The sequence below is a fragment of the Pecten maximus genome, chromosome 6, assembly GCF_902652985.1.
Source record: "Pecten maximus chromosome 6, xPecMax1.1, whole genome shotgun sequence".
NCBI classification, from domain to species: domain Eukaryota; kingdom Metazoa; phylum Mollusca; class Bivalvia; order Pectinida; family Pectinidae; genus Pecten; species Pecten maximus.
The window spans coordinates 12,251,515-12,267,045 of NC_047020.1; the positions used below are offsets into that span (position 1 = coordinate 12,251,515).

The 15,531-nt window shown below is 38.7% G+C and overlaps 1 protein-coding gene and 1 long non-coding RNA gene across 2 annotated transcripts; both read left to right on the top strand.

The window, feature by feature from the left end:
- The first annotated feature begins 868 nt into the window (after positions 1 to 868).
- LOC117328988 lies at positions 869 to 2,002 on the top strand. The gene is made up of 2 exons (XR_004533088.1): positions 869 to 1,172; positions 1,210 to 2,002. It is a non-coding gene; the product is annotated as an uncharacterized LOC117328988 (long non-coding RNA).
- A 1,775-nt stretch (positions 2,003 to 3,777) lies between these two features.
- LOC117328991 lies at positions 3,778 to 14,260 on the top strand. The gene is made up of 6 exons (XM_033886650.1): positions 3,778 to 3,904; positions 11,508 to 11,619; positions 12,100 to 12,188; positions 12,710 to 12,826; positions 13,430 to 13,486; positions 14,057 to 14,260. Exons 1-6 carry the CDS (start codon positions 3,833 to 3,835, stop codon positions 14,162 to 14,164), a joined length of 555 nt encoding a protein of 184 aa, XP_033742541.1. The 5' UTR covers positions 3,778 to 3,832; the 3' UTR covers positions 14,165 to 14,260.
- Positions 14,261 to 15,531: the final 1,271 nt, after the last annotated feature.

The window sequence follows — 15,531 nt, forward strand, 5'->3', positions numbered from 1 at the left end:
TGAGGTTCAAAGGAGAATTTTTGTGAAGTTTCTTAAGACCAAGAAAGATAAAAAAAAAAAATCAAAGAAAACTCTGGATAGTTTATGTATTTTGTAGGTTTTTTCTTTAATTGCAAATCTTATCATCTCTTGGTCATCCACTCAGAGTTTTTCCTGGTAATATGTCTGTATCATCCATTGCTCCCTTGGAGGATGTAAAAATTAACTCACACCACAGGCCTGGGAGCTGAAGAATTTTTAAAATTTTAAGTGTTTTACATATCCAGAAATATGTGTTCTAATAATATATATCCTTCATACCAGAATTTGAAATATTCTTGTGCTTGTTTTATTGAGATACAATGAAATACATACCAGTCAAAAGTTATTGTGTATTCCTGTTTTCTTGTATGTTTATTTACCTTCCTTTTATTTACTTTCCAGGCTATATTGTGTGGTAGATAATTACTTGTGGAATTAATTCCACTGGGTATCACTAGGTCTCTACATTTTTATAGCCATCCTGATGAGTAATGTATCTGACTGTTTACATGTTAAGTTTTACTCATCAATGACAAAATAAAGTTAATAACATTTTTCGACTATTTGTACTGGTCATGCATTGTATTCTTATATATACATGTACAACAAAACGATTCAGTGAAATACTTGAAATTATGTAACAGAGCGCAGGATTAATTAAATTTAAATCACTGCCTCCGCTAGGGATCGAACCCGGGACCTCTGGCTTACTGGTCTTACGCTCGACTGACGGAGCTAAAAAGAAGATCTCTCTAGCCGAGCGGTATATTGCGGCTAGTATTTACCAGGGTTACATACTCCCCCTCCAGGAAAGAACTCGTCCTCAAGTTTCCAGGGGTAACAGCGATGCTTTCGCAAGCAGCGATGAGTATCATTCCCGAGTCCCTACATGGGCGCCACTGTAACAGAGCGCAGGATTAATTAAATTTAAATCACTGCCTCCGCTAGGGATCGAACCCTGGACCTCTGGCTTAATAGTGTTACGCTCAACCGATCGAGCTAAAGAGAAGATCTCTCTAGCCGAGCGGTATATTGCGGCTAGTATTTACCAGGGTTACAATTATATGCCAAGAATGTGCAGACAAAGAATTTGTGTTGGACTGATTGTTTGACAGACACACTGCATTCAAATTGCAGTTAATGGTATTAAAGTTAATCAGAGACCTATTTAGTATATAGGTCTCTGAGTTAATGAATTCAGAAATGTTACTAAACTTTAGTAAGCAATATGAGAAGTTCAATGCAAGTGAACCCCAAGTAAGATGAATCCACGCCCCATTGGTAAGAAGTTCCTGCGAGAAGAAGAGCAGTAGATCAGGCCCAAGCAATTCTTTTCCCTCTGATGTAGGTCAGAGGTGAAAGTGTATGTCAGAGTGACCTACTTTGGGTACATGCCACACTGGTGAAACTATGAAGTTCCAGTGACAAGAAGTGTAGGAGATAGAGCAGGGACAAGATAAAGTTTGGAAGGATGGTCTGACACAACACAAACTGTAGCCCCCTCCCCTTACTTAAACTTAATTTTTGTCCATTTAAATCATGAGCATGGTCAACAGATGTTTTGTATGCTGTTGGGGGTTGACCAAGCACATTTAAACTCAAATTATGATAATATTTACATGTCGTATACTCATTCCAAGGTGGAATGACGATGTGGAAGTTGGACCCCTTGGCAAGATTGTGGACCAGTATCTCGACTCGAGTGCCGTTAAAGTACTGAGAACTGTATAGCAAATTATTGTGTTGTTGTGAGTATCGAAGATTAAACATATAGTGTGCCTCACAATACAGAAGTGTAATCACAACCTAAATTCATTTTAGCATCTTTTTATGAAGAAAGTATAAATGCTGAGTAAATAATCTATAAGTTTTCATTAAGATATAAATGTAAAGATTTCATGATATATGATAAGAAATTGTAATTACAGTTATTTCATGTATGTTTGTTTTTTATCAATAAATTAATACACCGTGTAAATTAGAACATTTGTTGTATTTATTATAATTGTGTACAATCATATGATCCCTATTAACAATAAAAATGTATTTTGTAATCGCAATGGAAAACCTCACGATCTATCAAATTCAGAGTGATACCATCGGCGATCTGCTGTCCAGTTCTGCTGGTTTAATTTGTTTTGTTACACTCCTTCCTTCTCCAATGAAGTCTTTGAACCTGAAGATACGAACAATAACATACACCATCATCCCCATTTTACATGTTAGCTTGTAGCCCAAGATTTGTCTGGTCCTGACACCAGACTTAGACTTTGTGAGAGACACAGTAAATGTCTGGTGTATTTATAGTAACAGGCACCTCCAATTTGATCTAAGGTAGCTTAAATGCAAACTTGTACAAGAAATGATGTAAGTAAAGTATATGAAGTTTCAGAACAATTGCATATTTGATGAAGTTAATAGAGTGAGGACCTTGAAAATCTATTTATATTATCTGAAGTGACCTAGCTCATTTGACCTAAAGTGGTTGAAACACAAACTTGTACAAGAGATGATGGTTGTGGGTGAGTTTCAGGACAATTGAATCATTATGAGGTCAGTAGAACAAGGATATATTCTGGTTACATACATTAATGTAACCTTTAGGTAAGCTTTGAAAAAGATGACAGGTATTGTTTGGGATTATAAGGCTGTGTGTATTCCTTGGGTTAAACAGATGAAATCAGGATTTTTATAGATTCCTTTATTCTATCCCTCAAACTGAAAAACAAATTTGTATTCCTGTCTACATCAACTTTGCTAGCCAAGTGTGTTGGCTGAAAACAATGTATCTACACATTTAACTGCTTATTAAGCATTCACTTTTTATTCAGTACATTTTAATTTATATCATTTGTGAAGTATTAAAATCGATATTGAAAAGAGGGGCTGCTGTGGCTGAGTGATTAAGGTGTCCCAACATTTTATCACTAGCCCTCCACCTCTGGGTTGCAAGTTTGAAACCCATGTGGGGCAGTTGTCTGGTATTTTTCTCCGGGTACTTTCCTCCACCTCCAAAACCTGGCACGTCCTTGAATGACCCTAGCTGTTGATAAATCAATAAACCAAGTATTAAAAAGTCAAAAAATCTTCTGCATATTAATATGTTGGCATTGAACAGCAAATTAAATTGATGATGGAAGTTATATTTGTTGAAATATCATGCATTTTTTAAGAGCAAATCTTTTTCACTCAACTTAAATATTTCTAAGTAAATTACTGGCCTTTATTGTAGATTTTTTGTTTTGCAAAATGTTTTTTATTTTCCTTTTGATACAAAGCATATTGACAGTAATGCAAATATACAAAGTTTCTATATATTAAATCATCTACATTTTTTAGTTCGATTTTGAAATAATGGTATGCAACCTAGATTTAGGAGAGTTATCTCCTCTTGCGCAATAGAAGCTGAAATAATTGCTAATATCTTAATAAACAATCAATAGCATTGCTTGTAACTACACCGGCAAAATAATATACGCATAAGGTATCTGAATGGAGTGAAATGTCTGCCTCAGATGAAGTATTAAAATGAAATACCTGTAGGGTGACACACCGTCTGGGGAAAGGGAGAAGTCATTTTGTTATTTGAATCGTAGTTTAAATAAGGTAACGATTGACTCATAATTTATCTTAATGCGGACATCGCTTAGTTTAAGTTATCAATCGACTAGTATGAATATTTAAACAATGATTATTTTGTTACATTTATTTAATTTGTGAAGAAAATTTCTCTAGTGCAATCAATGCTCCCTCCAGGTGTGTTTTCACATTTGAAAACGAGGTCAGCTATACAAAATCCAATCAACCCAAAATGGCGGTGATTAACAGGTTCCTGTGTTGGAACCTCCGGACATCTGTCCTGGTGGGCTATGGCTACGTGGTTGTAAGTAAACATTCGTGTGTGTTGATTACCTTATTTAAGTGATGTTTACCTGTTGATGGCGTTGAATGTATACAGGTGCAACATCTGCAGGTCACTTCCTGAAACTACAGTCATACAGTTTGTCAACAAACTCTGTAAAATGGCAATACATTTCGTTATACAATATAAATCCGACATCTATGGGTACATATTTATGTGTAGACACTTTTAAAACTTTGATATATATTTTCATACTCGCCAGCTTTAAAGCTTCACCGTTATATATTAAATTTAAAAAAATGTATTTATACTGTAACAGTTTTCGTATAGTGGATGTTTCTCAGGTCCTACGACTGGGTTCTGTGTGTGCTATACATAGAGAATACATGGTCAGTGTCTTAAAATATAAGCTGTATTTTGGCGAGGGTAAAGAAAGACAAAAGTGGCGAGCCACTTTTGTCTTTCTGTCCCGAGCCAAAAATACAGCTTATATTTTAAGACACTGACCATGTATTCTATTTATCCTGCAACAGTCATAAAAATAATCATTTTTAAGTGAAACGGTGTCAAAAATGACAGAAATATGTTCGCCTTTTAAACGTAGTTTCACTTTGAAGTAGGTCAGTCGAACTGACGCACGTGCTAGGATTCCAAAATACAGCTGTTTTCCGTCACTGCCGTATACAGCAAAAATATATACGGTGGGTGTATTCCAACAATGCGGTGGCAGTTGCAGGATAAAACTATATACACCCCGGTATGCATCTCGACATTGCAAAAGACAATCAACGAGCAGATATATTCACTTATATATTTATTTACACGACAGGAATACAACAATACAAGGCCTACAAATACAATCACAAACAACTCGCATTCTGCACTCTCATATACGAAACAAGAACCCCCTGACTAGGGCTACAGGTGTGCTAGACACAGGCATAGGGTTCGAAACCCCAGCATCATCAAACAAATTATTGAACTGCTGACTAGCCTGACTATACATATAACCATCATTATTACCAACAGCTGAATTCTGAAAATCTACCATGTCTAATTATATCAGCAAAATACATACAATACAAAATAACAAAAACCCACACAACGGATTACCAGAAGAAGGTTCACGGCACCAGTGTAAAAGTTCAAGGAGTAGTAGTATGCACCCAGCCGGGATCGAACCTGGACCCTCGGCTCACTGGTCCGCCGCTCTACCGACTGAGCTAAAGGGAAATTCCCCCTAGCCGGAAGCTAGAAGGCGACCATACAACTATGTACAGTATTTACAATTAAAACCCGGCCTGCTACACTACTCCCTCCTTCAAACGTGTTTCACCCCCGAACACACCAACCCAGGTTCTCTCTCCAAGGAAGCCTCTTGCTTTCACTTGAAGTGGTCTGCGGCACCAATGTAAAAGTTCAAGGAGTAGTAGTGTGCAGCCAGCCGGGATCGAACCCGCGACCCTCGGCTTACTGGTCCACCGCTCTACCGACTGAGCTAAAGGGAAATTCCTCCTAGCCGGAAGCTAGAAGGCGACCATACAACTATGTACAGTATTTACAATTAAAACCCGGCCTGCTACTGTAACGTGCACCTGGTCCGTCCCAAGTGTCCTCTGGGATACGCTGTGCCTTAAGCGCACTTGTCTAATATAATCTCAATGGTATGGAATCAGTAATATTTACAAATGATTAATCTATATATGACATACAAGAACAAGTGAAACGGTCGTGCTGCTTGCCACGGACCTCTAAAACTACCATACAAATATAATAATAGCAGGCACTGACGCTCCTTACAACCTTTAGTTACCTTGTGTATTACGTCCGTTGCCTTTTCCCAGTCAGGATCGTATCCACATTGTTTACACGGTACTCTACTCAGAGCATCTGCGTTCTGGTGCTTAGCGCCGGGCCTGTGTTCTATATCCATATCATATGACCCCAGGATCTCCAACCACCTCGCTAACTGGCCTTCCGGGTTTTTAAAGTTGAGCAACCACCGCAGTGACCCATGGTCAGTTCTGACTCTAAACTTCCTGCCGTACAGGTAGTGCCGAAAGAGCTTTACGAAAGCCACAATCGAAAGTAATTCCTTCCTGGTCACAAAATACTGGCGTTCCGCCTTGGTCAAGGTGCGACTGGCGTATGCTATCACTCTCTCTTGACCTTCAATATCCTGGCAGAGAACGGCACCTATCGCCCCGTTGCTCGCGTCTGTGTCCAGAATAAAGGGTCTTGTGAAGTCGGGATGGGCAAGAATAGGAGCACTGACAAGCCGCTGCTTTAAGTTGTTAAAAGCGTCATTGCATTCCTTTGTCCAAATAAATGCTCTTCCCTTCTCTGTCAATGTGTGTAAACACTTTGCAATTGCTGAGAACTGGTGAATGTACCTCCTGTAGTAGCTACAGAGTCCAAGAAAAGATCTCAGCTCCGTAACATTTGATGGTACAGGCCATTCGCTAACAGCCTTCACCTTTTCTGGGTCAGTAGCAATTCCTTCCTCTGACACAACATGACCCAGAAAACAAACGCGTTTTGCGAACAGGCGACATTTCTTTGGTTTTAGTTTCAAACCAGCTCCTTTGAGCCTGTTAAAAACAGTTCTTAGATTGGACAGCATGTCCTCGAACGTCCGCCCCACAACAATAACGTCATCGAGATACACAAGGCATATCTGCCATTGCACTCCTGCCAGGACCGTTTCCATTAGTCTCTGGAACGTTGCTGGCGCCGAACACAAACCAAATGGCATCAAACGAAACTGATATAATCCTTTTCTCGTTGCAAAGGCAGTTTTTGGTCTATCACCTTGCTCTACTTCCACCTGCCAGTACCCCGAGCATAAGTCCAAGGTAGAGAACCAGGAATTGCCAGCCAGTTGATCAAGCGAATCATCTATCCGTGGCAGAGGGTATGCGTCCTTTATCGTCACACTGTTTAATCGCCTGTAGTCGACACAGAAGCGGGTTGTCCCGTCTTTCTTCTTCACTAGTACGATTCCTGAGGACCAAGGGCTACATGAAGGTTCTATGACCTTTTTGTCTAGCATGTCCTCTACCAGCTTATCTACTTCTTCGCGCATGTGCACTGGAACGCGTCGGGCAGGTTGTTTAATCGGCCTTGCATCTCCTGTATCTATACTGTGCTGGACAATATCGGTACGGCCCAAATCGCTGTTGGAGACTGCGAACAAATCTGTTTACTCCTCTAGCAATTGCTCAACATCTCTTGCTTGTTCCGTTGATAGATTCCGAACAGATTCATCTCGTAAACGTTGCAGCTCTGTACTTATCTCTAGTGGTCCCCCAGTACTGTGGCGAGACTTTGTCTCCATGACCCGATTCACCTGAGCCAGCTCACCAATCATGGTCCCTCCATACACAATCTGTGCCTCGTCAGAGAGATTCATAAGCCTTACCGGTACTATGTCTTTTGACTGCACCAGAGTTCTTGCCACCAGGCCCTTGTCGGATCTAAGGAATCGTTCGGTCGGCTCTACGACACCCAGACCCATCGGCCTCATGCCATCCGCTTCTAGTACTTTACCAGGGCAAATGAATTCTGATCTTGGAGGAATGCTCACGGTTTCCAGTACAGTAATCTTGAAACACCCAAATGGTCCCTGAAACACGAGTGGGGTTTCTTTTGCGCGGACGCTCAGTATTTCTTTACTGACATCCACCACACCATCGTGGGCTTTCAGAAAATCCAAGCCAAGAATACCATCTATGCTGATTTCCGCCACTATCATGTCTAATTTAAATATCTGGTCATCCAATGTAAACATGAAGTTTCCTTTGCCAGACAGGACAAGGTCACTGCCCCCTGCTGCTGCAACCTTGTACTTTATACTTGACAACTCTGGTCTTATGTCGTTAGCCAAACGGTCGTACAGCTTCGTTGAAAGGAGGGAGAGGGACGCACCGGTATCTACGAGGAAGGTCGCCTCGGTCCCTAGAATTGATGCTTTAACGTACATGCCCGCTTCATCGGCAACGGAACTTACTCCTATAGCAGGCTTGGAGCCTTTCCGTAACATCTGCCGGCGTTCCCGACGCGTCATCAATCAATTTGCGGCTTGTCCAGTCGCAGATGATTGTCCCTTGTCCTTGGCACCTTTCAGTGTCGGACAGTTTCTTTTCATATGCCCCGTTTCGTTGCATTCGTAACAGGTTATGTCACTGAGATATCTGCCGTTGTTCCGCTGTTGGCGCCTCTGACCTCTCTTTTCCTTCAAGCATTCCATATCCTTTCCTAAAGCATCTAGCTTTTCTTGCATAGCCTTTATAGCCTTCACCATTTCGTCATTGGCACAGTCTTTGTCCTCCTGTTGATTGTCCGACGCACTTGCTACTCTCAAGTGTCCGTGCCCGTCCTTACGCCGCTGCTCAGCCTTATTGAAGGCCTCCAGTTCTACAGCAAGGCGTATGGCATCATTTAACGAGGCTGGTCGCGACTGTTTGATCCGAATGCGTACCTCAGAGTCAAACAGTGCATCGATAAACTGTTCCATGGCCAAGGTATCTTGCAATTCCGTTGGAGCAGTAGGGTAAGCCAAACTCGCGAGTCTTCTTATTGCCTGACCCATCTCTGGAAGTGATTCTGATGCCTTCTGGCGCCTTTCCCTCAGCTGTACCCTGTACAGGTCAGTTTGGCTTGTCGGCGCGAATCTCTCAGCTAAGGAGGCAACCAGTGTTGTATAATGTTGCTTTGCATCATCTGGTAAATCTCCAAGAACTCCTTGTGCTTGTCCGCGTAAACAAACAGCAAGGTGCATGCCCTTTTCTTCAATGCTCCATTTGTTGATCCGCGCACAGGTATCAAAATGTGATTTGAAATCCTTCCAAGAGCCGTGCCGTCATATGTGGCTGATTTAACACGTACTGTGTGTCTTTCAGTGTTACCGGTATCTCTAGGCATTATTCCACTGCCCAGTTCTTGGATCGGAGGTGGTGAAGGAAGATGTCTCCTTCTGTTCCTTCTCAAGTGTCCTCTGGGATACGCTGTGCCTTAAGCGCACTTGTCTAATATAATCTCAATGGTATGGAATCAGTAATATTTACAAATGATTAATCTATATATGACATACAAGAACAAGTGAAACGGTCGTGCTGCTTGCCACGGACCTCTAAAACTACCATACAAATATAATAATAGCAGGCACTGACGCTCGCAAACGCCTAATGCATGTGCTCTCTCCGTGCACTGGTACGAGCTGTGACTGTCGTGCGCGCCGGCAATGACCAATCAAGCACGCCGGCTACCTCGGGCACCGGCAGCGCCAGATCAAGCACACCTATTACAAGTGCTCCCGGCACTGTAACCTTGTGCACTGGCTACCTCGCGCACCGGCAATGCCAGATCAAGCACGCCTATTACAAGTGCTCCCGGCACTTGCACAGCGCACCGGCTACCTCGCGCACCAACACTGCCTGGTCAAACACGCCTATTACAGGTGCTCCCGGCACTTGCACAGCGCACCGGCTACCTCGCGCACCACTGCCCGGTCAAGCACGTGCTCCCGGCACTGGTACGTCGCAATGGCTATCTATATATAGCTAGCGCACCAGCTTATACAGCGCAGCAGCCACACTGACCTCCCTGCTGCCTAACGACCACTGGTCACTTACTCAGCGACCACTACCTTACAGTCTTTCCCCAGAGACTTATTCAGTCTCTGTAGTATTACCTGTAGTCTGTAGTCTTTTCCAGTCGTAAACACAAGCCAGCTTCTGTCAGATTTTCTCTCCCAGAATGAAACAAACCCGCTCTTATATACAGCCGGCCTAAACCATTTCTGGGTAAATCAGGTTATCCCATTTCTCGTGACGTCACCTGCATTCTGGTCTTACGAGCGCTTTCATCCTATACCTACTTGCATGCACAAACAACCGGACGCCACATGACAATGATTACACGTGGTTTATTTATAGATCATACACAACATACACACATAAACGCGAACATGGTTAACTCTACTATACGTTTTCATTACACTACAATACAATCAAATAATGTATTCGTAGCTGTAGGGTTTAATTTGGAAAGGATTAAAATTGACCACAGGTGCCTGATTCGTTTTATAAAATAATAACATATAAGAGTACATATAAATTTATATGTACTCTTATATGTTATTATTTTATGAAACGAATATGTACTCTTATATGTTATTATTTTATAAAACGAGTCAGGCACCTGTGAATTGACAATGTATCCTAGATCAATATGATCTCCACTCTATTTTTGAAGGGGGCCGCGGTAGCCGAGTGGTTAAGGTGTCCCAACATTTTAACACTAGCCCTCCACCTCTGGGTTACGAGTACGAAACATATGTGGGGCAGTTGCCAGGTACTGACCGTAGGCTGGTGGTTTTTCTCCGGGTACTCCGGCTTTCCTCCACCTTTAAAACCTGGCACATCCTTAAATGACCCTGGCTGTTAATAGGACGTTAAACAATAACAAACAAACAAACAGTTTTTGATTATTACTATAATTATGTTTTGACACAGGCCTGGGATTCGTAAGGATTATTTTTATAAAAAAAAGTCCAGATCAATATAAATTGATCTTGACTCCATTTATTTTTATTATTAACCATTTTCTTTACAAACCCCTGTGGTTTTGGCATGCATGCAATTGCCATCATGAAACTGTGGTTTGGAGGTGTAGGGTTAACTGGAACTGAGATGATCAATTGATTATATACAGACTTATTCTCACACTCTTCCACTAAACATTCTAGCGAAATGGAGATCATGCTTGTACATTCTATAATAAAAAAGGTCTGTCTGTTTGTTCGTTGGGTCTATCGCTCTTTGAACAGCCATGCAGGGTCATTTTGCGATAGAATATCCTCAGGGCTTTTTTTCACTACTTTGGGAATGGGGCCTATGGCTTTGGGATTGGGAAAAAATGCGCGGCAACAGGTAAATTGGGAAAAATGGACATAATAATAAAAATAACAAGTAGACACAAATATGGATCTATGCTATATTTATTTAGACTCTAGAGCATTATCTCCCTTTATCAGGTCAGAATAACCTATGAAACGAAGATGGGAAGGCACCATCCGGATTTTTAAAGACATAATTTTTTTTATAGATCATTTGATTGGGAATTTTAACTGGTCGGATTGGGAAAAATATCCAATTTTGCCATGGGGAATAGGGCCGAAATTCGGCCCCATATCGGCCCCCAAAAAAGCCCTGATCCTTGTAGAAGTAATTGGTAACACACCGAACTAAACAACATACGAGCGGCCCGACGTCACATGCCATCCATACATGGAGTGTTAAACCATGTAGTTTTGATCTTAACCTGAGGTTTCATGGTCGGCGCTCTAACGGACTGGGCGATCATGGCCACTCTAATAAAGGAACACATGTACACATTCAAGTGAATACCGGTGTTCCTGTGAAAAAGTCCAGGGGCAAACACCAAGTTTGACTCAAGATAGGGATGGTGGGGGAGGGGGAGCGAGCTTCCTTTGGTAATTATATTAAGTCTATTAAAGCTGATTGTTTTGAAACAATGTCTTACTTTGATGATGAATTATAGATATGTTATATCTGATTATATGTAAATTTTTATGATGTACATATATACTTTCCCTTTGCAGATAACCGGTGTGTTCTCACTTGTCATGCGATTGATTGATTTGATTGCCACAGGAACAGATTTCGAGGTCAGTCAAGGATTTCAGACACCATGGCGATCACATTTCTGGCAGGGTGAGTTTGACAAATGTAGTGGTACAGGTTCATGAAGAAAAAATAAATGGCTGCAGAAGCAGGTGGCAAAGGGGAAAGTTTAATTTATTTTTCTGTCTTTAGTTCAGAAAATATCAGGGCGTTTTAATTCTAGTGAACTTTTGAGAGTTTGTTTTTGACTCCCCAAAATGGGATTTAACTCCTGGGTTTGAAGGCACATATATATTTGATATGTTAAAAATTGTTTTGACCATTCAGATTTCTGAAAAATAATTATTTTACTTCTGAAATTGCTAAAATTCAATGGTCAACTGGATGTCCTGAATATTTTGCAAGTGATGAAGGAAGTTAAGTTTGATTGTTGATTATCAAACTTTGCGCATTTCAATGGTTCACTAAAGAAGCAGATCAGTGTATTACACTTTATATATATTTTCTGATTCTGTTCTGATTTTTCAATATTCAGCTGATAAAAATGTAATAAAAAGTATTTATTTACAGCATTCCTGGCCAGTGATGTGGTGTTGACATTTGACTACGTGGTTATGATACTCTTCACTGCGTTCATGTTTCTACAAGTCAGAGAGCGGGTATGTATTTATATTTTATTGTGGTCAAGTCAGAGAGCGGGTATGTATTTATATTTTATTGTGGTCAAGTCAGAGAGCGGGTATGTATTTATATTTTATTGTGGTCAAGTCAGAGAGTGGGTATGTATTTATATTTTATTGTGGTCAAGTCAGAGAGCGGGTATGTATTTATATTTTATTGTGGTCAAGTCAGAGAGCGGGTATGTGTTTATATTTTATTGTGGTCAAGTCAGAGAGCGGGTATGTGTTTATATTTTATTGTGGTCAAGTCAGAGTATAACCACACAGCTATTGTAAGGATAGTTTATAGTGCCTTTTTAGAAAATTGCCATCTGACAGAAATTGGAGATTTTTCAGCAAAATGTTTAATGTTAGCACAGAAATAGGGCTTACAGATTGCTGGGTTTCATTGCATCTCATAAAAGGGATTGTATGTCCAATATTTAAGTGACATTAGTATGTATTGTATATGATTTAATACTTATCTGCTGACTGAGACTATGTAAAACTTTTCTTTGCAGCATTTTGTGATGTACATGAGCGCTCATCGATGGTACATCATCTTTTTCTTCATCTACCAGTTTGTAGAAATCTGCTTCTCAATTTTCGAATTTTCATACTATGGAATGAACACTTTTGTAAGTACCTTTTGTAGATGCATAGATTTTACATGTGTAATATTGAAAATAAAGGATTATGTACATGTAACAGGTATTACATGTACAATGTACTGTGTAACACTGATTTTATGCATGGGTTACTTCAAGGTGTAACATTAATATGATTTGAGTGTATAATTGAAATTATTTCAGACATTTAAGATATTTTGAACTTTGTTTTTGTTAATCTTCTCATTAATAGGAGCTCAGTGCATGATTGTGTGGGTTCATTTACCTCAGAATCATTCTGTACTTGTAATTGATTATAGTTAAGTACTACATTTATATTATCGCTATCAAATATTACATTTATATTATACATGTATTAACAACCTCTTTCTTATTTAAAAAAAAAACAGCATTGAAAATATCCAAAACATTCTTCCTCAAGTATATTCCCAAATAGCATACCCAGGTATACCAGATTTCAATTTTTTCCAGATTACGGGTACCAATAATCATAGTACAATGTGTTCTCCCTTGTTTTAAGCTTTGCGTGTTAAACTGTCATTTCTACTGAAAATATGTGAGGTTTTGGGTGTACATGTACATGTAACTATTATTGATGTGTATTATCTACAGAGACTGAAGTACATAGTATGGACATGGCTCTTCTGGGTGTTCAGGACATTTGTAAATGTAAGTACATCATGGGTTTGTACAAAGCTCTATTCAGACCATTGTCCATATTGATTAAATAGCTATAAAGTTATTTTCAAAATAAATTGTATCATACAATGTATTTATAAAGATATCATTAATTATTAATGAATATTTCATTTTTCAAAATTAAATATAAGAAAAGAAACTGGTTAAAGGCAATATATCTTTTTTTTTAATCATGTCTCATCATTCGATATTTCAACTTAAATGTTTTGGGTCTTAAACTGGTACATTTAAATCCACTTAATGTCGCAACACTGAAAATGTAGCATTTCAAACATCTACGAATTGTCAAACAATAACTGAATATCAAATGAGAATATTTGACCTGGATAGAAATGAGTACCTTATCTAGGCCGGCTTTAATTTATTAAATAAAAGCCTGTCTAGGCATGGTGGTTAAAGAAAAAATATTGTATTTCTGTCTTGTGAAGTGAGGTGAAAGTGGAACTCATCACTAAAACAAAAGCAAAGAACCAGTAATGTGTGGTGTTAAATCCCATTACTACGGAGGGGTATATATCAATGGCTTTTATCTCATTACAGGGAGTGTTCTTTGTTGTACTGATTGCCAGAAAACAAGAAATGGGAGAACAGATGGATATGGAACTCCGGTTTGCTGGAGAACGGAAACGACCTGGTTTTGGATATTAGCAACCTTCCATGCCAAACTAATGACTACTTATGTCGTAAAATGTCAGATAAACAAGATATATTTAACATTGTGCCATTTTCATAAATGGAAAAAAACAGAAAGTGTAACTAAACAATAATAAAAAAAGAATAAGGACTTTATATAGCATATAATACAGACTTAGTATACATCCTGAAAACTTGTAGTTTTAGATTTCTTAAGATAAATGCTTTGACACAATAATTTTGATAATTTTGAACATTAAAATAATATGAATCAGTTTTTACAGCAGGTCAAACTAGTACCAAAATACATTGTATAAGTTGAAGAGGACCATAATGTATGCTTGCTTTAGATAAATCCAGTTTGTACTAAATGTGAAAATCAAGAACAAGATGACTTTAATTTTATGTAAAATGTGGAGGAAAATACATATATCATTAGTGTTAATTGCAATATATTTCCCTACACCTGTAAATATTCATAATGACTTGACATTCATAATACATTGTATTTGTACATTATCAGATGCAGCTGTGTATTCAGTCACATTGTAAGTTAATTAACGTGGTAAAAACAACATCATTTTACATCAAACTGGTCAAATATTTTTGTGTCCAATGAATCTCACAATAACATAGTTCACTAATTGCATCAAACCTATTTTGATTGTGGTCATCGATCAAGGTGATTCATTTTGATATGTTAAAATATTTAACTCGGACATACAATAAAAATGAATTCTTTTATGAACAAATATTTTCTCAATTGATGTTCATGTATTAAAACCATATTGAGAAACAGTCATTATTTTCGTTTAAATAGTAAATAGTTCATGTTAGAGCCGAGTATAACAGCCACAACAAATTATGAATTAATTTTTTACTTATATCAGAATTAACTTGTTAATTCAATATTTTTTTAAATTTCATTTAAATGTGCATAGCATTCAATTATTTTCCATTTTCATGTCATCCATTACAATTGTATATATATACATTACAGAGTCATGTAAATAGCATAGTTCAGGTAATTGTCTGTACATATTTTTCTGATGTTAATTTTTAAACTGATTTTTTTTATAATAAAGGAAAAATAATAAGAATGATACCTACTGTGTTTATTCTGATTTATGAAATGTAAACAAGTATATAACAAAGAACTTCAGGGAAGATTCTAACACATTATACAGCTATCACAGATGTTACTTCAGGGAAGATTCTAACACATTATACAGCTATCACAGATGTAGAGGGGTCCTTCAATATTCTTTTGGCCCTTGATGATGCATGTTAACTAAACCCTTTAGACCTTGAATATTTAAGTTAACCGAAATCTTGGCCCTAAGACATATCAGTTAACCAAAACCTTTGACTTAGCAGGACTC